A 20,908-nucleotide genomic window follows, 5' to 3' on the forward strand; every position below is an offset into this window, starting at 1 on the left:
GCTTCCCTGATGACCCACATTCTGCAAGAGGAGTGTTCCCCTGCCTTGGCTGCCATTCCCACTGTTTAAGACTAGAGGAACAACATGTACGCTAAAACCTGCCCACACCTGTGCCTACCTGCTGAACTCTTTTTGTTCCTCCAATAGGGGGTCCCTTTCTTACTTCAGCTCCTACTATCCCTCGCTTCTTAACTGTTCTCGCCAGAACCTATTGAGCCAAAGCCTTACCACTCTGCCTCAGCCCACCCGAACAATGATCGCTCCCTCGAGACTGACATACTCATGAAACAATATTTATTTAATTATATGTATAGATGAAGTACTTGTCCTGCGTAGGTATTATTTGTCTGTATGTGTGTTATGTATGGTTGTGTGTCTGCATGTTTTGCACCAAGGACCGGAGAAAGCAGAATCGTCGGGTAACTCATGTATAATTAGATGACAATAAACTTGACAATTGAGGGTGGCACGGTTGGTATAGCGGATAGTGGAACGCTGTTGAAGCACCAGCGATCAGGACCAGGGTTCGAATCCCACTCTCTCTGTATGGAGTTTGTACATTCTCCCCGAGTCTGCATGAACTTCCCCGGGGGCTCCAGTTTCCTCCCACCATTCAAAATCTACCAGGGGTTGTAGGTCAATTGGGTAGCACGGGCTCGTGGGCTGAAGTGGCCTGTTGCCATGCTGTACATTTAAAACAAAACTCAGTGACACCGGATTCTGGATAGTTACTGAAGTCACAGGATTGGCCCTCAGCAGGACAGGGATTGATGGTTCATGTCAGATTCCCAGCAGGAAGGTGCCAAGACTGAGATGCTGCAAACCCACACTGTTGGCACGAATAATCAGGTCAATCCGCTCTGGACTTCCGTGAATTTTTTAATCCAAAATGGAGCTAGAGACTGCACCATCTTTACAATGCGTGGATCACACACCAAAAAACAGAACACTGATAAAGTAAACTCCCCTGGAAGGGCTGTTTGGACTCATGGAGAGGGAGGAATGGAAGATGGAGGCTGAGTACAGGGGGTACTGGTCGGTAACTTTAGAGTGTGGATGAACAGAGGTCCAAATCCATACATCCCTCAAGGTCGCTGCACAGGTTGATAGGATAGTTAAGAAGGCCGATGGGATGCTGGGCTTCATTAATAGGGGGATTGAGTTCAGGAGTCGAGAGGTCATGTTACAACTCTCCAAATCTCCAGAGAGCCCACACAGAGTATTGTGTTCAGTTCTGGTCACCTCATTATAGGAAGGATGTGGAAGGTGTGGAGAGGGGGCAGAGGAGATTTACCAGGATGTTGCCTGGATTGGGAAACAAGTCTCATGGGGCAAGGTTAGCAGAGCTGGGACTTTTCTCTTTGGAGCGTATAAGGATGAGAGGAGACTCGATAGAGGTCTACAAGATTCTGAGAGGCATAGATAGGGTGGACAGCAGCACCTGTTTCCCGGGGAGGGGAAGGGGAAACAAAAATCAGCAAATTGCAGAGGACATCTGTACAAAGTGAAGGGAGGGAAGTTTAGGGGAGACGTCAGGGGTAAGTTTTTTTTTGCACAGAGAGTTGTGGGTGCCTGGAATGCCTTGCCAGTGATAGTGGTGGAGGCTGGAACATAAGGGGCATTTAAGAGATTCTTAGACAGGGACATGGATAGAAGGGAACTAAAGGGATTCAGGGTAGGGAGGGATTAGAATTTTTAAAGTAATATATGGGTTGGCACAATATTGAGGGCCGAAGGGCCTGAAGCGTGCTGTAATGTTCTAACACTCTGCCCACGAGGAGGTGGATGGGTAATATGCCAAGGGAGCAGCTTTCAAAAGCCCTGACAGGTTGCGGGTTCACGGGGATGGTTCTCCATCTCAAGACACGTTGATGAGCTTCAGGGTCCAGGCCCATTGACAGGGTAGTTGGCTGCTACTGGCACTGGGGAGCGTCACCACCATTTCCTGTTCCCCGAACGTCTTCCACGGCAGAGGGGACGGATACCCAAGGAGACTGACCTGGTCAATGGGTGGAAAGCAAGCAGGTGAGCTAAGGGTGCACCGAAGTCAGACAGAGCAAAGTTACCCCGCTTCTGCTCAAAACCTCCTGCCTCATGAGCCTAATCGAGTTTTCTGAGGAGGTAACAAAAGATATTGATGGTGGTAAGGTGGTAGATGTGGTCTACATGGATTTTGGCAAGGTATTTGATGTGGTCCACCATGACAGACTCATCCAGAAAGTTACGAGTTCCGGGATCAGTGGAACCGTGGGTGTGTGCATAAAGAAATGGCTCGCAAGAAGAAAGCAGAGAGTAGTAGTGGAAGGAACGTTTTCTGCCTGGAGGTCGGTGTCTAGTGGAGGGGCCGCAGGGATCTGTTCTGGGACCCCCTGCTCTTTGTGATTTTTATAAATGACCTGGATGAAGAGGTGGATGGATGGGTCAGTAAGTTTGTGGATGAATCGAAGGTTGGAGGAGTTGTGGATGGAGCTGAAAGTTGTTGAAGGTTACAAGAGGATAGAGTCAGGATGCAGAGTTGGGCAGAAAAGTGGCAGATGGAGTTTAATCCAGATAAGTGTGAGGTGATGCATTTTGGACGGACAAACCAGAAGCTGAGAACAGGCTTAATGGTCGGTTACTTAAGAGTGTGGGTGAACAGAGGGACCTTGGGGCCCAAATCCATACATCCCTCAAGGTCACTGCACAGGTTGACAGGATAGTTAAGAAGGCTTATGGAATGCTGGACTTCATTAATAGGGGGATTGGGTTCAGGAGTAGAAGGGTCATGTTGCAACTCTACAAATCTCTGGTGAGACCACATTTGGAGTATTGTGTTCAGTTCTGGTCACCTCATTACAGGAAGGATGTGGAAGCTGTGGAGAGGGGGCAGAGGAGATTTAGCAGGACTGGAAAATAAGTCTTATGAGGCAAGGTTAGTAGAGCTGGAACTTTTTGTCTTTGGAGCATGGAAGGATGAGAGGAGACTTGATCAAGGTCTACAAGATTATGAGAAGCATAGTTAGGGTGGACAGCAGCACCTGTTTCCCAGTGCAGGATCAGCAAACACCAGAGGCCGTGTGTACAAAATAAAGGGAGGGAAGTTTAGGACAGACGTCAGAGGTACGTCTTTTAGTTTAAGACACAGAATTCTGGATGCCTGAATGCCTTGACAGGGATGGCGGTGGTGGTGGTTGAAACAATAGGGGCATTTTGGAGACTCTTAGACACATGGATGGAAGAAAAATAGAAGGTTAAGGGGTAAGGAAGGTTTAGTTTTTTTTTAAAAGGAATATATGGGTCGGGACAACATCGAGGGGTGAAGGGCCTGGACTGTGCTTCAGTGTTCAAAGTTCAAAAGAAAGCACAAGTAAACCTTTGTGGAGCCCATGGTGGGACGCGGTGCCCCAAGGAACAGCAGCCCCATTTTCGGCCAAGTGAGGAACATGGCGTAGACCACCTTCTTCTCCGGTGCGGTGGTGTACCTATCAACAAACACAGAGGCAGGTGAACGAGGCAGGGAGACGGCAATGGAAACATCAAAGGCCTTTACACTGCCTACCCATACATTATCCGTCCTCCTCCGACCCTGTTGCTCACAGTAACATCATGAGGCAAAACTCCATGGGCTGAATAACCTATTTCTGCCTCCATTGTGCTTTGGTCTAAAGGCAACACTGGCTGGGAGGAAACCACAAACCAGGACGTAGAAAGATAGAAAATAAGAACCCACTCGGCCTTTCAAATCTGCTCCACCATTCAATAAAATCATAGCTGATCATGTGATCTCCATTCCCTATTCCTGGTTTCCCTCCACACCCCTCCATTAGAGAAGATACCAGCACAGTACATGCTATTCGGCCCTCAATGTTGTGACAACCTATCAAAACCTACTCAACCAACTAATCCTTCCCTCCCTCACACCACAACCCTTTATTTTTCATACATCCAGTGGCTGTCTGAGAGCCTTTCAAATGTCCCTAATGTACCAGTCTCCACCACAGTACCTGGCAAGACATTCCAGACCCCCACAACTTTCTGTGTAAAAAGACATAGTCCTGACATCTCCCTTAAACTTCCCTCCCTTCACTTTGTACACATGTCCTCTGATGTTTGCTGATCCTGCCCTGGGAAACAGGCGCTGGCTGTCCACCCTATCTATGCCTCTCAGAATCTTGTCGACCTCGATCAAGTCACCTCTCACCCTTCTTCGCTCCAAAGAGAAACGTCCCAGCTCTGCGAACCTTACCTCACAAGACACATTCCCCTTTCCAGGCAACCTTGTGTTAATCTCTGCACCCTCTCCATAGCTTCCACATCCTTCATCTAATGAGGTGATCAGAACTGATCAATATCCCTTTGCCCATATCGATAAGATTGAACGAGTGCAGAGAAGATTTACTAGGATGTTGTTCGAACTTTAGGAACTGACTTACAGGGAAAGGCTAAACAGGTTAAGACTTTATTCCCTGGAGCGTAGAAGAATGAGGGGAGATTTGCTGGAGGTACATATAATTATGAGGGGGACAGACAGAGTAAATAAAGGTAGGCTTTTTTCACTAAAAATAGAAATACAAACCAGAGGTCATGAGTTATGGGTAAAAGAGCAAAGTTTCAGGGCAAACATTAGGGGTAACATAATCTCTTAAAAAATTTAGACCCTCAATACTGTAACAGGCCATTTCAGCCCACGAGTCTCTGCTGCCCAATTAACCTTTTTTTTTTGAATGGTGAGAGGAAACTGGAGGCCCCCGGGAAAACCCACGCAGACACAGGAAGAACGTACAAGCTGTTTATAGTCCGCACAGGACTCGAACCCTGGTCCCGATCTGTGGCACTGTAAAAGCCACGCTAACAGAGGGTGGTGGAACGAGCTGCCAGCTGAAGTTGTGAATGCGGGCTCAATTTTAACATTTAAGAAGAATTTGGACAGATATATGGTTGGGAGGGGGGTATGGAAGGCTATGGACTGTGTGCAGGTCAGTGGGACTAGGCAGAAGGGCCTGTATCTGTGCTATAATAGTCTACGGTTCTACACGGGTCACATCTAACACCCCTTCAAATATATTTAATGAACCAGCCTCGATAAACTTACTATGGTAAGAAATTCTCCAGGTTCACAACTCCCTGGATGAAGTAGTATCTTCTCATCTCAGTCTTAAATGTCTTCCCCCATCTCCTCAAACCCTTGTTCTGGATTTCTCCAACATCAGGATCATTCTCCCTACATCTAACCTGTCCTATCAGGATTTGTGACTTCTCCATCACAGACCCTCTCATCCTTGTGCATTCTGATGAGCATGACCTCAATCTATCCCGTCCCTCTTCATCCGTCAGTCCCGCCACCTCAGGAGGATCTCTGCTGCTCTGCCTGGGGCCTGGAGGAACCTCCTGCCCTCTGGGACCACGGCGCTCCATCTTGTCCACAGCAGCATACCCCGTGTTCTGGGGTGGGGGTAAAATCAGCCTGGAGTCTGCACTTGAGCCCCCGATGTGGGACTTGAACACTTGACCCGGGGTCAGGAACCGGAGCAGAGCCGTCACCGGCACAGATCCAAGTTCCGTGCTGGAAAAATGATACCCGGACGGCACAGAGGTCAACCGGACGAAACGGGAGGCAGGGGACCAGCATTCTGAGATCAGCCAGATGCCTGAGCATGGCAAGGTGGTGGGAGGACCTCGGCAAGTCTAGGCAGTGCCCGTGGAGGGTTGCAGACCTTTGACGTTCCGAGCTGGAATCCTGCGTTGGGGTGGCAACCAATGGGCAGAGCCCCCTAAATTAAAGGGTGGGGATGGGGGAGACGTTGGCAGATGAGGTTGGGGAGGGGGGGAGGGAGAATGGGAATAAAAAAAAAGGAGATGGTAGAGGAAGAGGCAGCGGGCCAAGGGAAGATGCACGTCTGCCCACCACTCACGCCTCCAGCTCCCCACCTCCATCCTATCAGACAGCACCTTTCTCAGTCCCCGGCATCTTTCTCCTATCAGAAAGCATCTTACTCAGGCCTCGGCCCCTTCTTCCAATCACAGACCATCACCCTATGTATCCCTCTCCTTCCTCCTATCAAACAGCACCTTTCTCTGCCTTCAGCCTCTTCCTCCCATCAGAGAACACACTCCTCAACCCCTTCCACCTATCAGAGACCATAGTCCTCAGCCCCTTCCACCAATCAGAGACCACAGTCCTCAGCCACTTCCACCAATCAGAGACCACAGTCCTCAGCCCCTTCCACCAATCAGAGACCACAATCCTCAGCCCCTTCCACCAATCAGAGACCACAGTCCTCAGCCCCTTCCTCCAATCACTCCTTGGTCCTCAGCCCATTCCTCCTATCGCCTCCTGGCCATTTCCTCTCACCCCCAGTTTCCCTCCCCCCTCCTATTATTCTGGGCTCTGCCCTCTAATTGACATTCAAGACGAAGAATCCGGCCCAAAACATTGGCCTCCGCAGAGGCTGCCTGACCCATCGCAGTCCCCAGCTCTCGGTGCGCCACCCCAGAGTTGCAGTGCTGTGCTGCCGGCGCCCCTACCACACGCCAAGCGTGACAGTGTCCTTTTGCACCCTCCAGGGCTTGGTGTTGTAGATCGCCTCTCCGTTAACGTGTAGCCACTGCCCGATCTGCCTCAATCGCTCCTCGAAAATGGGGATAATCCGGCCATCGTGGGTGGGACCAATGTTCATCAAGAGATTCCCTCCGCAGGAGACGGTCTCCACCAGTGTCTGAAAGAAAAGCCATCAAAATCTGAAAGGCTCTCCCTTACTAGGACCAACGAATCATTTCCAACAGTGACTATATTTGGCATCACAGGTGGACAGGGTTGTGAAGAGAGCTTTTGGCATATTAGCCTCATAAATCAAAGTATTGAGTATAGGAGTTGGGATGTTATGTTAAAGTTGTAGAAGACATTGGTGAGGCCAAATTCGGAGTAGTGTGTGCAAGATAGAAAGGGAGAAGATTTACTAGGGTGTTGCCCAGACTTCAGGAACTGAGTTACAGGGAAAGGTTAAACAGGTTAGGACTTTATTCCCCGGAGCGTAGAAGAATGAGGGGAGATTTGATCGAGGTATTTAAAATTATGAGGGAGACAGACAGAGTCAATGTAGGTCGGCTTTTTCCACTGAAGGTGGAAACCAGAGGACATGGGTTAAGGGTGAAAGGGGAAAGGTTTAGGGGAAACTTATTCACATAGAGAGTGGTGGACATGTGAAACGAGCTGCCAGCTGAAGTGGTGAACACAGGCTCAATTTTATCTTTTAAGAAGAATGATACGTGGATAGGTGGGGTATGGACTGAGTCCAGGTCAGTGGGACCAGGCAGAATAATAGGGCTGAAGGATCTTCTATCTGTGCTGTAATGTTTTACAGTTCTCTGGTTAGGAGTTTGAGGAGGTTTGGTACGTCACCAAAGACGCCTGCAAATTCCTACGGGCGTACTCTGTGGAGAAGATTCTGACTGGTTGCATCACTGTCTGGTACAGAGGTGCCAATGGTGAGGAGAGGAAGAGGGTTGTTAACTCGGCCAGCGCCATCATGGGCCCCAGTCTTCACTCCATTAAGGACATCTTTAAGAGGCGGTGTCTCTATCCTCAAGGCCCCCCCCACCACCCAGGCCACTGCTACCATCGGGAAGGAGGCACAGGAGCCTGAAGATGAATACCCAGTGGCACAAGGACAGCTTCTTCCCTCTCTGCCATCAGGTTCTTGAATGGACTATTATCCTATAGATACAACCTCACTCTTTTCTCTTTTTTGCACTAATTACGGTATTTATTGTCAAATCTTGTATTTAAGGAACCATCATTTCTAGAACCTGTGATACTGTTGGCAAACAAGAAACATTTAGTGACACGTGTTCATAACAATCAACCCGATCCCGATTCTAAATTGAAAATTGACACCAGATCCATCTCAAAACAAAGCAAATGTCAAAATGTGATTGAATTTATTTTTAAAATCTAGACATACGTTAGAGTAACAGGCCCGTGCCACCCAAATACGTCAAATGACCTACACCCCCGTACGTTTCAAACAGTGGGAGGAACCGGAGCACTCAGAGGAAACCCACACAGACACGGGGAGAAGGTACAAACAGCGCAGGATTCCAACCCGGTAATAGCGTGGCGCTAACTGTGCCGTCCCAACCCCCAAGTTCAGGTTAAACAAGAAAGTCTGCAGATGCTGGGGTTGAGGGCAAGACACGAGTCTGCTGGAGAAACTCAGCAGGACACACAGCGTCTACAGGGAGTAGAGAGTAACCAAGGTTTCATGCCTCGAAGAAGGGCTCGGGCCCAAAACGCCGGTAACGTAGGGAAGCGCAGTTAGTGTAGTGGTTAGCTCCATGCTGTTACGGCGCCAGCGATCGGGGCCAGGGTTCGAATCCCGTGCTGTCTGTGAGGAGTTTGTACGTTCTCCCCGTGTCTGAGTGGGTTTTCCCCGGGGGCTCCAGTTTCCTCCCACCGTTCAAAAATGTACCGGGGTTGTGGGTTAATTGGGTGTAATTGGGAAGCATGGGCTCATGGGCCGAAATGGCCTGTAACTGCGTTGTATGTCTAAAAATATAACTTTACCTCCTACAGATGCTGCAAAACCGGCTGGGTTCTTCCGGCACTTTTACTACAATCACAGCGTCTGCAGAATTTGGGCTTCACACCAACATTTTGGAACGGAGTCCTTTGTCAAGGAATGAGCAAATAGCAGGTGAGGGGGAGGTGGGAGGAAGGGACTGGAGGAGAGAGACAAAAGGGTGGGGAAAAAAAAGGCTTCCTCAGGAGTTTGCGGAGGTTCGGTACGACATCGGAAATGCTGGCAAACTTCTACAGAGGTGTGGTGGAAAGTGCGCTGACCAGCTGCATCACGGCCTGGTATGGGGACACCAATACCCAAGTGTAAAGCCCTTCCAAAGGTAGTGGACATGCCCCAGGACATCACAGTGAAAACCCTTCCCACCATGGAGAACATCTACAGGGAATGCTGCCGTCGGAGAACAACAGCGATCATCAAGGATCCACAGCACCCAGCACACGCTCTTTCAGAATCAGAAATTATTCTCATGAACAAGTCGTGAAATTCGTTGTTTTGCAGCAGCGTCACGGGGCGAACATTCATATAAACCACCTTAAATAAAAATAGTGCAGGAAAAGTCAAAGTGAGGCAGTGTTTGCAGTTCACTGATCATTCAGGAATCTGATGGCAGCGGGGAAGAAGCTGTCCTTGTGCTGCTGAGTGCTCGTCTTCAGGCTCCTGTACCTTTTTCCCCGATGTTTGCAGAGTGAAGAGGGCCCGGCTGGGCGGTGGGGTCTTTGAGGATAGAGGCTGCTTTTTTAAGACCCCACCTCGTGTCGATATCCTCGATGGAGTGAAGTCTGATGTCAGTGATGTCGCAGGCCGAGTTAACAACCCTCTGGAGTTTATTCCTGTCCTGAGAATTGGCACCTCCATACCAGACAGCGATGCAACCAGCCAGAATGCTCTCCATGGTACACCCTGGAGAGGTTGGAGAGCTTTCTTCTCATGGCAACGATCAGGAAAGAGGTATCAGTGCCCTAAGACTCGCACCACCAGGTTCAGGAACAACTGCTCCCCCTCCACCATCAGACTCCTCAACGACAAACTCAATCAGGGACTCCCACCTGTGCCCAGGCCGGTTGAATTTGGCACTATGTCCGAGGGCTGAAGGGCCTGCTGCCATGCTGGACTCTGTGAAGGCAGTGAGGTGGGGGGGAGGGGTGGTAGTGAGCAGGGTTCATTAGGCAGATTTTACCTGGACCAGCTCTTCGATGGTCAGGTAGTCTCGGAGCTGCGCCTCCCTGCGATATCCCCATGACTTGGAGTCGATGGTCATGCAGTTCTCCCACTTGTGAGAAAGGAGGTGCCCCGGGCTGTAGCGATCGGCACACGTGTAGAAGCCGCCATGCTTGCAGATGGTTCCACATCCCCACCGGTCATTGGTCACCACTGTGTCTTTCACAGGACTGAAATGACAGAGCATGGTTCAGCAGCGTGCAGCGCACGTTCCACACCTGTAACTCCTAGCGAGTGATCAAGACGCTCACTGTGTCAGTAACTGAGGCAGAGGTAAAGCACAGAAGTCTCCAGACGCAGTGACTGAAGTAAAAATACAACGCTGGAGAAACTCGGCAGGTCACACAGTGTCCTTTAGAGAACAAAGATAAAGGTACAGAACCAATGTTTCGGGCTAGAGCCCTTCAATGAGGTATGGACAAACTGTCAGCCTGTGTCCAGACAAAATGGTGGGGAGGGGAGGGGTTGAGGGAGGAGCACAGTCCAAAAGACAGGAGGTAATAGGAGCTCCAAAACAGCCCTTCCAAGTGAAGCAACACTTCACCTGTGTATCGGGAGATTGATCTACTGCATCTGGTGCTCCCTTTGTGGCCTTCTCTACATCGGAGAGACCGGCCTCAGACTGGAGGGATCATTTCACCGATCACTTTGGCTCTGTCCGTATCAGTGACCAGTGACCAACCACTTCAATTCTGCGTCCTTGTCCGTGGCCTCGTGCACTATTTCACAAAGTCCACCCGTAAACCGGAGGAACTACACCTGATTACCCCGTCTGGGAACTCTCCGGCCAGACAGCATTAACATTGACATCCCCGGTTTCTGCTCGCCTGCTCTCCATTCCCCATCCCCTGCCTCCTTTCCTCCAGCTCTCCACCCCCCCTTCCCTCTCTATTCACCGAGCTATCCCCCTTCCACCCCGTTCGCTGCTGTGCCCTCCCTCCCTCATCCACCTATTAACTCCCGCCTGTGGTACCATGCACCTCCCCCTACCACTCACCCCACCACCATTTTGTTCGGGCACCTGTCGACACATTGCTCATGAGGAAGGGCTCCAGCCCGAAACGTTGCTCATCTTTTTCTTTGCTACATAAAGGACACTTTTTGGCCTGCAGTTTTTTAAATTTTGTATAACCCTACTCCTCACTAAGGATTTCCTCCGTGTCACAAAGCTAAGGTCAGTGTTATTCCCCCAGTCTGTTTATTTTTTCCGAGAAGCTCTCTGTTCCAATTTGGTCACCAAACTACAGGGCAGAGTGAAGGGCGAAAAAGATTTTTAATTTTTTTTTAAATTTAGACATACAGCAAGGTGACAGGCCCTTCCGCCCCTCGAGCCCCTGCTGCTCAATTTTACACCCAATTGACCTACAATCCCCGATACGTTTTGAAGGGTGGGAGGAAACCGTAGTAGCCGGGGAAAACCCATGTAGACACGGAGAGAGCGTACAAACTCCTTACAGACAGCGCGGGATTCGAATCCCGTTCCCGATCGCTGGTGCCGTAAAGCATCGTGCTAACAGCTACACTAACCATGCCGCGCCATAAAGAGGGGGTCAGGCCCGAATCATCGGATACATGTGTTTCCCTCCTATGGACACTGTGGGACCTGCTGAGTTCCTCCACCATTTCTCGGTTTTGAGACAAATAGATCAGCATAGACTAGAAGGGCTGAAGGACCAGTTTCTATTCTGTCGTGATTTTTAGTTTGATGGTACATCCCCTCACCTATCAGAACATAGAACACGACAGCACAGTACAGGCCCTTTGGCCCTCAATGTTCTGCCGACCCATATATTCCTTAAAAAATTACTAAACCCTCCCTACCCCATAACCCTCTATTTTTCTTCCATCCCTGTGCCCACCTAAGAATCTCTGAAATACTCCTAATGTTCCAGCCTCCACCACCATCCCTGGCAAGGCATTCCAGGCCCCCACAACTCTCGTGAAAAAAAAACATACCCCTGACGTCTCCCCTAAACATCCCTCCCTTCACTTTGTACACACGTCCTCTGGTGTTTGCTATTCCCGCCCTGGGAAACAGGTGCTGGCCATCCACCCTATCTATGCCTCTCATAATCTTGTCGACCTCTATCAAGTCTCCTCTCATCCTTCTACACTCCAAAGAGAAAAGTCCCAGCTCTGCCAACCTTGCCCCATGAGACTTGTTTCCCAATCCAGGCAACATCCGCACATGAATCTCCTCTGCCCCCTCTCCACAGCTTCCCCATCCTTCCTGTAATGAGGTGACCAGAACTGAAAACAATACTCTTAAGTGTGGGCTCTCTGGCGATTTGTAGCATTGCAACATGACCTCTCTACTCCTGAACTCATTCCCCATTAATGAAGCCCAACATCCCATGGGCCTTCTTAACCATCCTATCAACCTGTGTGGCGACCTTGAGGGATGTATGAATTTGGACCCCAAAATCCCTCTGTAGTAACAAGTAACCGACCATGAACTCATCCTTCTAGATTGGGATAGATCAAGTGAAACACGAAAGTCTGCAGATGCTGTAATCGCAGTAAACAACACAGAATTGCTGGAGGAACTCAGTGGGTCTCACTCACAGTGCCCATCGGAGGTTACGATATCCAACCGACGTTTCGGCTCCAAGCCCTTCTTCACGGGAAGAGCGCAAAGCGGGCAGTCGCCTGGATAACAAGGTGGGGAGAGGAGGGAGGAAGGGGCAGTGGGAGGAGTACAGGTAAGGGGTGGGAGGGTGGAAGGGACAGAAGCTGAGAAGTGATGGGGAAGATGGTCGCTATGAATGGTGAGGGAAGGGCGGGGGTGGGGGGGGACTGGATGAAAGCGATCACCCAGTCTGCATCCAGTCACCTTGAAGAAGGGGCAGAACATGAGTGTATATATGGACGCTGCGAGACCTGCTGAGTTCCTCGTGCATTTACTGAGTTTTTATAAAAATACAACAATGGAAACAAGCCATCTCGGCCCTTCTAGTCCACAACGAACCAAGTCCTCTCCTCTAGTCCCACCTACCTGCACCCTGCCCATAACCCTCCATTCCCTTTCCATCCAATTTTTCCTTAAATGAAAAAATGGACCCTGCCACCACTACTTCTCCTAGAAGCTCATTCCACACGGCCACCACTCTCTGGGTGAAGATGTTTCCCCCTCATGTTACTTCTAAACTTTTTCCCCTTAACTCATGACCTCTTGTTTCAATCTCTGCAACCCTCAAGGAAAAATCCGATCCACAATAGATCAGCCTAGAAGGGCCGGTTTCTGTCCTGTCATGTGCTTAGGTTCTAGGGTACATGCCCCCCCACACCCCACCGATTCACCCGGCCATGGTTAAAGTCAGGGCATTTGTTCACTCGACTCATCACCGCCCAGTACCTCTGGTTGTAGAGCCAGTACAAGAAGCCTGTGCTGTTCCAGTAGGTGTACGGAGCGCCCCCATCTCCGTCAGACCACAGAATCTCCGGACGGTATTTGTTCACAATCTCGTACAGCTCGGGCAGGCTCTTCGTCCTGGGGAACTTGTCGGTCTGGAACTTGTTGGCAGCATCTTCCAGGAAGGTGGGGTTGAACCACTCAAAGAGGGAGTGGTAGAGGCCAAACCTCAAGCTTGTCTTGTTGCGAACAGCTTGCGCCAGCTCCGCCACAAGATCGCGGTGAGGACCCACGTCGACTGCATTCCAGTTCCACGAGTGCTTGGACCCCCAGAGTGTAAAGCCTAGGGGGTAAGGAATCAAGGTCAATATAACCATGACTGAAGATTCATAAAAGACTGCACAAGCTGGAATCTGCAGCATCCAACAACCTGCTGTAGTTCAAAGCATATCAAAATGCTGGAGGAACTCAGCTGGTCTTTCAGCGTCCACAGGGAACAAAGTTATATTTCGAGCCCGAGTCCTTTTTCAGACATACAGTGCAGTAACAGGCCCTTTCGGCCCACGAGCCCGTGCTGCCCCATCACACCCAATTAACCTACAACCCAGGTACACTTTGAACGGTGGGAGAAAACTGGAGCCCTCGCGGAAAACTCATGCAGACACGGGGAGAACGTACAGACTCCTTAGAGACAGCGCGGGACTCGAACCCTGGTCCCAATCATTTGCGCTGTCCCGGAAGCTCATGTGTAGGTGAGTGGGAGTATCGGGAGCTGGGGGTAGAGTAGTTGATGGGATGTGTGGAGAAGAAAAATGGGATGAATGTAAAGTTAGCGTGAACAGGTTGATGACAGTTTATACAGAACCCTTTCTTTTCTTTGGCTTGGCTTCGCGGACGAAGATTTATGGAGGGGGTAAAAAGTCCACGTCAGCTGCAGGCTCGTTTGTGGCTGACAAGTCCGATGCGGGACAGGCAGACACGATTGCAGCGGTTGCAGGGGAAAATTGGTTGGTTGGGGTTGGGTGTTGGGTTTTTCCTCCTTTTCCTTTTGTCAGTGAGGTGGGCTCTGCGGTCTTCTTCAAAGGAGGTTGCTGCCCGTCAAACTGTGAGGCGCCAAGATGCACGGTTTGAGGCGATATCAGTCCACTGGCGGTGGTCAATGTGGCAGGCACCAAGAGATTTCTTTAGGCAGTCCTTGTACCTTTTCTTTGGTGCACCTCTGTCACGGTGGCCAGTGGAGAGCTCGCCATATAACACGATCTTGGGAAGGCGATGGTCCTCCATTCTGGAGACGTGACCCACCCAGCGCAGCTGGATCTTCAGCAGCGTGGACTCGATGCTGTCGGCCTCTGCCATCTCGAGTACTTCGACGTTAGGGATGAAGGCGCTCCAATGGATGTTGAGGATGGAGTGGAGACAACGCTGGTGGAAGCGTTCTAGGAGCCGTAGGTGGTGCCCTTTACAACAGAAATATACCCACCAACCTGCAGGCAAACCAAATTTCCATCCACACAGCCAAACCTCATCCCTCATGACTTTCTCAAGACCCAAGAGTCCCCCTGGGACATCAATCTTAATGTTTTTAAGAAGATCCAACACTTTCTCTTCATTAATCTCCGCAATGTCCAGCCCACAGGCCTGTTCTATCTCGACCTCACCCTGATCAAAGTCCTTTTCTCTTGTGGATACTGACCCAATGTATTCATTTAGGATCTTCCCAACCTCCTCCACCTCCAGGCCCATATTGCTTCTTTTACCCATTAGTGGCTCCACCTTCACTCTCATCAAACTTCTGTTCTTCACATATGAATAGTCTGCCTCAGGATTCTCCTTAATCCTACTTGTCAAAGCCTTCTCATGCCCACTTTGAGCTCTGCAAAATCCTTAAGTTCCTTCCTGGTTTCCCCACAATTCCCATGAATTTTCAGTGACTAATGGAGTTCCACAAGGTTCTCCACAAGGTTCTCCACAAGGTTCTCCACAAGGTTCTCCACAAGGTTCTCCACAAGGTTCTCCACAAGGTTCTCCACAAGGTTCTCCACAAGGTTCTCCACAAGGTTCTCGGACCCCCTGCTCTTTGTGATTTTCATAAGATGAAGAGGCGGAAGAATGGGTCAGTAAGTTTGGGGATGACACGAAGGTTGGAGGAGATGTGGATGGAGCTGAAGGTTGTCAAAGGTTACAAGAGGATAGAGACAGGATGCAGAGTTGGGCAGAAATGGGACAGATGGATTTCAATTGGATAGGAGCAAGGTGATGCATTTTGGAAGGACCAACCAGAAGGCTGAGTCCAGGTACTTAATGGTCAGGTACTTAAGAGTGTGGAGGAACAGAGGGTATAAGGATTACTTAAGGTGGTATGTGAGTGGAAAGAACAAGTTTGAAAACTAAGTTTGTCTCCTTTATCCCTCCAACCATCTACATTCTGCTTCCTCCCCTGCTTGTCCTTGCACACAAACCCACCACACACTGCATCGTTCTTTCCACCTTCTGCTCTATCCTCTGCCCTCAAACGTCGGTTCCCATCCCGACACACTAGTTCGACAGAGGAACACGCTCTCGAATGTCTACCAGGCCTCTGTATCCCTGTTGCCAATGGAAACCGAGGCTGGGTTTTTGGGAAGCCTCTTACCTTCGTGGTGCTTGCTGGTGAGAACCACGTACTTGGCCCCCGAGGAGCTCAGGAGGCTGGCCCACTGCTCTGCATCGAAGAAGGTAGTGGAGAACATGGGAGCAAACTCAGGGTATGTAAATCCTGGCGGGTAGTTTCTCTCCATAAAATCCACATAGGGCCTCTTTCTTTGCTTCTGCCAGTAGTACCTGTGGAAAAGGAGGCCTGTGAACAAGTGCAGAGACGTCTGATCCCAAATACATCTGCGTGAGATGGAACCTGGAAAATTCTGCACACTAAATTAATTTTTTACAAATTTAATTTAGACATTCAGCACGGTAACAGGTCATTTCAGCCCACGAGCCCTTGCCACCCAATTACACCTAGTTATCCAGCTGTGCCTGGTTCATTTCGAAGGGTGGGAGGAAACCGGAGCCCCCCGGGAAAACCCACGCAGATACGGAGAGAACGTACAAACTCCTTACAGACAGCACGGGATTCGAACCCCGGTCCTGATAGCTGGCGCCGTAACAGTGTTGTGCTAATTGCTATAACCATATAACCACATACAGCACAGATCAGGCCAGTTCGGCCCTACTAGTCCACGCCGTAGCAAATCCCCACCCTCCTAGTCCCACTGACCAGCACCCGGTCCATACCCATCTAGTCCCCTCCTATCCATGTAACGATCCAGTCTTTCCTTAAATGTAACCAATGATCCCGCCTCGACCACGTCTGCCGGAAGCTCATTCCACATCCCCACCACCCTCTGCGTAAAGAAATTTCCCCTCATGTTCCCCTTATAATTTTCCCCCTTCAATCTTAAACCATGTCCTCTAGTTTGAATCTCCCCCACTCTTAATTGAAAAAGCCTATCCACATTTACTCTATCTGTCCCTTTTAAAATCTTAAACACCTCGATCAAGTCCCCTCTCAATCTTCTACGCTCCAGAGAAAATGTAGAGAGGATGTTCCCCATGGTGGGAGAGTCTAGGACAAGAGGGCACCACTTCATGATTGAAGGATGTCTGCTTAGAACAGAGACGTGGAGGAATTTCTTCAGCCAGAGGGCGGTGAATCTGTGGAATTTGTTGCCACAGACGGTTCTGGGGGCCAGGTCATGGGATGTATTTAAGGCAGAGATTGACAGATTCTTGATTAGCCAGGGCATCAAAGGTCATGGGGCAGCGGGGCTGTGTGGGGAAATGGATCAGCTCGTGATTAAACGATGGGGAAGACTGATGGACTGAATGGCCTATTTCTACTCCTATGTCTGATGATCCTTTTTTCACACTCACATAACACCCTAAGTACCAATCCTTCACTGACCACAGAACACCTTTGGCAAAGATGCTGTGGTCAGAAACCGGCGCCTCACGGTCAGAAAGGGATTACTTAAGGTGGTGTGTGAGTGGGAAAAAAAATGTGGAGAAACCACTATCTTATGGTCTATAAAAACCTACTGTGGTACAAAGTTTAAAACTAGTCCATGATGGGATTCGCGACCATGTCGAAGAAAGCTAAATTTAAAATTGCTGATTGCAGTTGAGCTTAGCCTGAAGTGATAAGCGGTGTCAAGAGTCTCTGGGAACCAGGGGGAGGAGATGTCTGGAGTCACTCTTGGGTCCTGATACACAATAGAGAGAATTATGAGAGTAAAATGCAAAAGTCTGAAGACATTGTGGTCGAAGTGAAAACACAAGATGCTGGAGAGATTCAGCAGGTTAAACCGTGCTCTTTATGTCCCAAAGACAAAGATACCGAACCGAACATTGGTTCTGTTTCTTTGGCTTTGCGGTGTAAAGTACCCTGTGTAACCTGGTGAGTTTCTCCAGTCTGGTGTTTTCACATTTTAGATCAACAGTGTACTTACTATATGATTGTATACCAAAGATAACCAACATTTTGGGCTTGAGCCCTTCATTAAGGTATGGTGTTACGAGCCCAGAGGACCCCAAAACCCGGCAGCAATAGATATTCACCAAGATAGATGGTTACTTCAACAAAAATTGCTTTTAATTATCTTTAAACATGAAAATAGAATCAAACTTTAGCATAACTAACCTAACTTAACCCCCTTCTAATTCTAAGCACACGTGTATGTAATGTGTGTGTAAGTTCAGAAAAGTTCTTTGGTTCACAGTCCAATTTCACTTCTCATTCCACCAAGTTCACTGGTTGCAGGCAATTCTTAAACTGTGCACAGAATTTAACATTTATGAAGTTCACCAGGCTTTGGTGGTTGAAAAGTAAATGGTTACCACTCGGGGAGGTTCTGTCGGTTTTCAGAGAGAGATTCGTTGTTCCAGGACAGCCACAACTGATTCCTTTTTAATCAGCCACTTCAGTGTCTTGCTGATGAGACTTGCCCCTTCAGGGTTCTCCAGATAATAACCTCTTTCTTTCAGGTCACCACAGATTTCCTTTTTGTTTCTCTTATTCCAAGTGGAACATTAGACAGCCAGTCCTCTCCTCTTGCAAAAACCACAAGGGCTTTGACCAGGCTGAACTAAGCACTCACAACCTGTCATCCAAATGGAGTTTTCCACAAGCTTTCCAGCTTGACCTGTTCCAGTCCCAGCTACTCTTGCTGGATGTAACACTGTGGAAATAATCTCTCTCTCTTCCGAGAAAAAGCATGTGTGACTCTCTCTGCTTTCAAAACCACATGACCCTCTTAGAACATCTCCAAACAATCTGCAGCTCCAACAAGATCTTTCATCTGTTGCCTTTTGTAAACAATAATTCATTCGTGAAGTCTCTTGAGCACTTTCTGAAGCTCTTGCTAAAGCTGTGGGGCCGATATGCCTAGCATGGGGCAGAGCTCCAGTATTTTAAATAGGATCTGTTTTAAAGTGTTTGTATGTGACCTACACTCACAAACCTTTCCCAATTTATCTCCCAAAGACATATCTATATACTCTGTCACAATGGACCAAAATGTTACTCATGCCTTGATGAAGGGCCAAAATGTTGGCAGTGTATCATTGCTCTATAAAGTATGCTGTGAGAGTTTCTTCAGCCGGTTATTGTGTGATTACTGGAGAGTCAGTGTCCTGTTCAAAGATTAATTGATCCATTCTACAGTTGGCGCACAAAAGTTGTCCTGAGGGTATAGGCTGAACGGGGAGCAGGCTTGCCAACTCCCGGCTCAGTTTGATTCTATGTTGTCGTTGTGAACCAACGTGACTTTAACCGCATTTTGAAACTGAAAGGAACAGGCTGGTGACCTTCTGCTCAGAAACTTAGTTTCCCTTTGACCAATCACCTTCCTGTTCTGTACCCAAAAGGTTCGAGTCACCCAGACTAGGCCGAATGAGCAGAAAGTGTCAGGAACAGACCATTCAACCCCGCCACCTCAGCTGGCGTTTGCCTCCCACCCCACACTGCCTCCAGGTTCCTCCAGAGCTTGGGGCGTTGCTCCATTGTCTGGCCCCAGCAACAGCCAATCATCAGCCAGGAAAATGGTGCCAACTGATGGGCAGAAGGGCCTCCCTTGACACTCATGAGGAGTTGGGTGCTGAGTCTCTCATCCCCACCTGACGGTTCACCCTGATTGTGGCTCGTGTACAAAGTGAAGGGAGGGGAGTTGAGGGGGGGGGGGCATCAGGGGTACGTGTTTTTACACAGTGGGGTGGTGGTGGAGGCTGGAACGTCAGGGGCACTGAAGAGATCCTTGGATAGGGATGGGCTAGTAGATTTTTTTAGGGGAAGGCCAGAAGGGCCTGGACTGTTCCATGTTCAGTTTCCACCCCTTCCTCCTGCAAGAGCGGATTTCAACAAAACGAGGGTTATCAGATAGGGAGGATTTAGTATTCTTCAAGGGATGGGTGGGTCAGCACCACGTGGAGGGCCGAAGGGCGAGCGCTGCTGGGCGGTGCGCCCCGCGGTGAGAGCTCGGGCTGCCCGCATCGCTCACCAGAACCACTCACTGCCGAAACTGGGCACGGAGAAGACGCCCCAGTGGATGAAGACGCCGAACTTGGCTCGGTCGAACCAGGGCGGCAGCGGCCGCGAGTCCAGGACGTCCCAGCCGGGCTCCGCTGCCCCATCGCCGCCGAGCCGCAGCCAAGCCCAGGCGAGCAGCGCTGCCCGCACAGCACCCACCATCGCTGCGCTGAAGCTGCAGGCAACTCGCGGCACCAACTGGGTGCTCCTGGGTCCAACAGTCCGGCGGCTTCCACCGAGTCCCACTGCCACCAAAAAGGGTTCTCATCCTTAGCCCACTTAAAATAATTCCTGTCCCATCAGAAGGAATCACTGTGACCAGTGAGGGATGGCTGAAGGTGGGAGGGGAAGGTTGGGAACCACTGCTCCAGACCCAAATGTGGCTGAAATATTTTGCTTGAGAAAAAGGGTCACGGGCTTTGGAGTTCTGAAACCGTGCACAGAACGAGTCCGTGAGGCACGATGAAAACAGTGGTTTGCAACCCCTCTACCCTCGGTGCTCGGTGGTCAGTGAGGGATGGCTGAAGGTGGGAGGGGAAGGTTGGGAACCACTGCTCCAGACCCAAATGTGGCTGAAATATTTTGCTTGAGAAAAAGGGTCACGGGCTTTGGAGTTCTGAAACCGTGCACAGAACGAGTCCATGAGGCACGATGAAAACAGTGGTTTGCAACCCCTCTGCCCTCGGTGCTCGGTGGTCAGTGAGGGATGGCTGAAGGTGGGAGGGGAAGGTTGGGAACCACTGCTCCAGACCCAAATGTGGCTGAAATATTTTGCTTGAGAAAAAGGGTCACGGGCTTTGGAGTTCTGAAACCGTGCACAGAACGAGTCCGTGAGGCACGATGAAAACAGTGGTTTGCAACCCCTCTGCCCTCGGTGCTCGGTGGTCAGTGAGGGATGGCTGAAGGTGGGAGGGGAAGGTTGGGAACCACTGCTCCAGACCCAAATGTGGCTGAAATATTTTGCTTGAGAAAAAGGGTCACGGGCTTTGGAGTTCTGAAACCGTGCACAGAATGAATCCGTGAGGCACGATGAAAACAGTGGTTTGCAACCCCTCTGCCCTCGGTGCTCGGTGGTCAGTGAGGGATGGCTGAAGGTGGGATGTGAGTGGGCAGAAAAAGTTTGAAAACCACTGTTTTCATCGTCCCTCGTGGACTCGTGATGTGCACGGTTTCAGAACTCCAAAGGAAATGAGCCCCTGACCCTTTTTCTCAAGTAAAATA

The 20,908-nt window shown here is 49.8% G+C and overlaps 1 protein-coding gene across 1 annotated transcript; it reads right to left on the minus strand.

Annotated features, from left to right (window-relative positions):
* Window positions 1-866: 866 nt before the first annotated feature.
* On the minus strand, window positions 867-19,925 carry fuca2 (alpha-L-fucosidase 2). Its single transcript, XM_069930677.1, has 7 exons — window positions 19,659-19,925; window positions 15,761-15,948; window positions 13,132-13,471; window positions 9,736-9,946; window positions 6,505-6,695; window positions 3,353-3,461; window positions 867-1,999 (listed from the first exon to the last, which is right to left on the minus strand). The coding sequence occupies exons 1-7, from the start codon at window positions 19,847-19,849 to the stop codon at window positions 1,859-1,861; spliced, it is 1,371 nt and encodes a 456-aa protein (XP_069786778.1). The 5' UTR covers window positions 19,850-19,925; the 3' UTR covers window positions 867-1,858.
* Window positions 19,926-20,908: the final 983 nt, after the last annotated feature.

The sequence above is a fragment of the Narcine bancroftii genome, chromosome 4 (assembly GCF_036971445.1).
Source record: "Narcine bancroftii isolate sNarBan1 chromosome 4, sNarBan1.hap1, whole genome shotgun sequence".
Classification (NCBI taxonomy): domain Eukaryota; kingdom Metazoa; phylum Chordata; class Chondrichthyes; order Torpediniformes; family Narcinidae; genus Narcine; species Narcine bancroftii.

Coding starts and splice junctions, on each gene's coding strand:
- fuca2 (XM_069930677.1), bottom strand. CDS start 19,849: ATGGTGGGTGCTGTGCGGGCAGCGCTGCTCGCCTGGGCTTGGCTGCGG. Junction 9,947..13,131: donor TACTGGCTCTACAACCAGAG/GTACTGGGCGGT, acceptor CTGTCATTTCAG/TCCTGTGAAAGACACAGTGG. Junction 2,000..3,352: donor CCACCATGGGCTCCACAAAG/GTTTACTTGTGC, acceptor CCCATTGACCAG/GTCAGTCTCCTTGGGTATCC.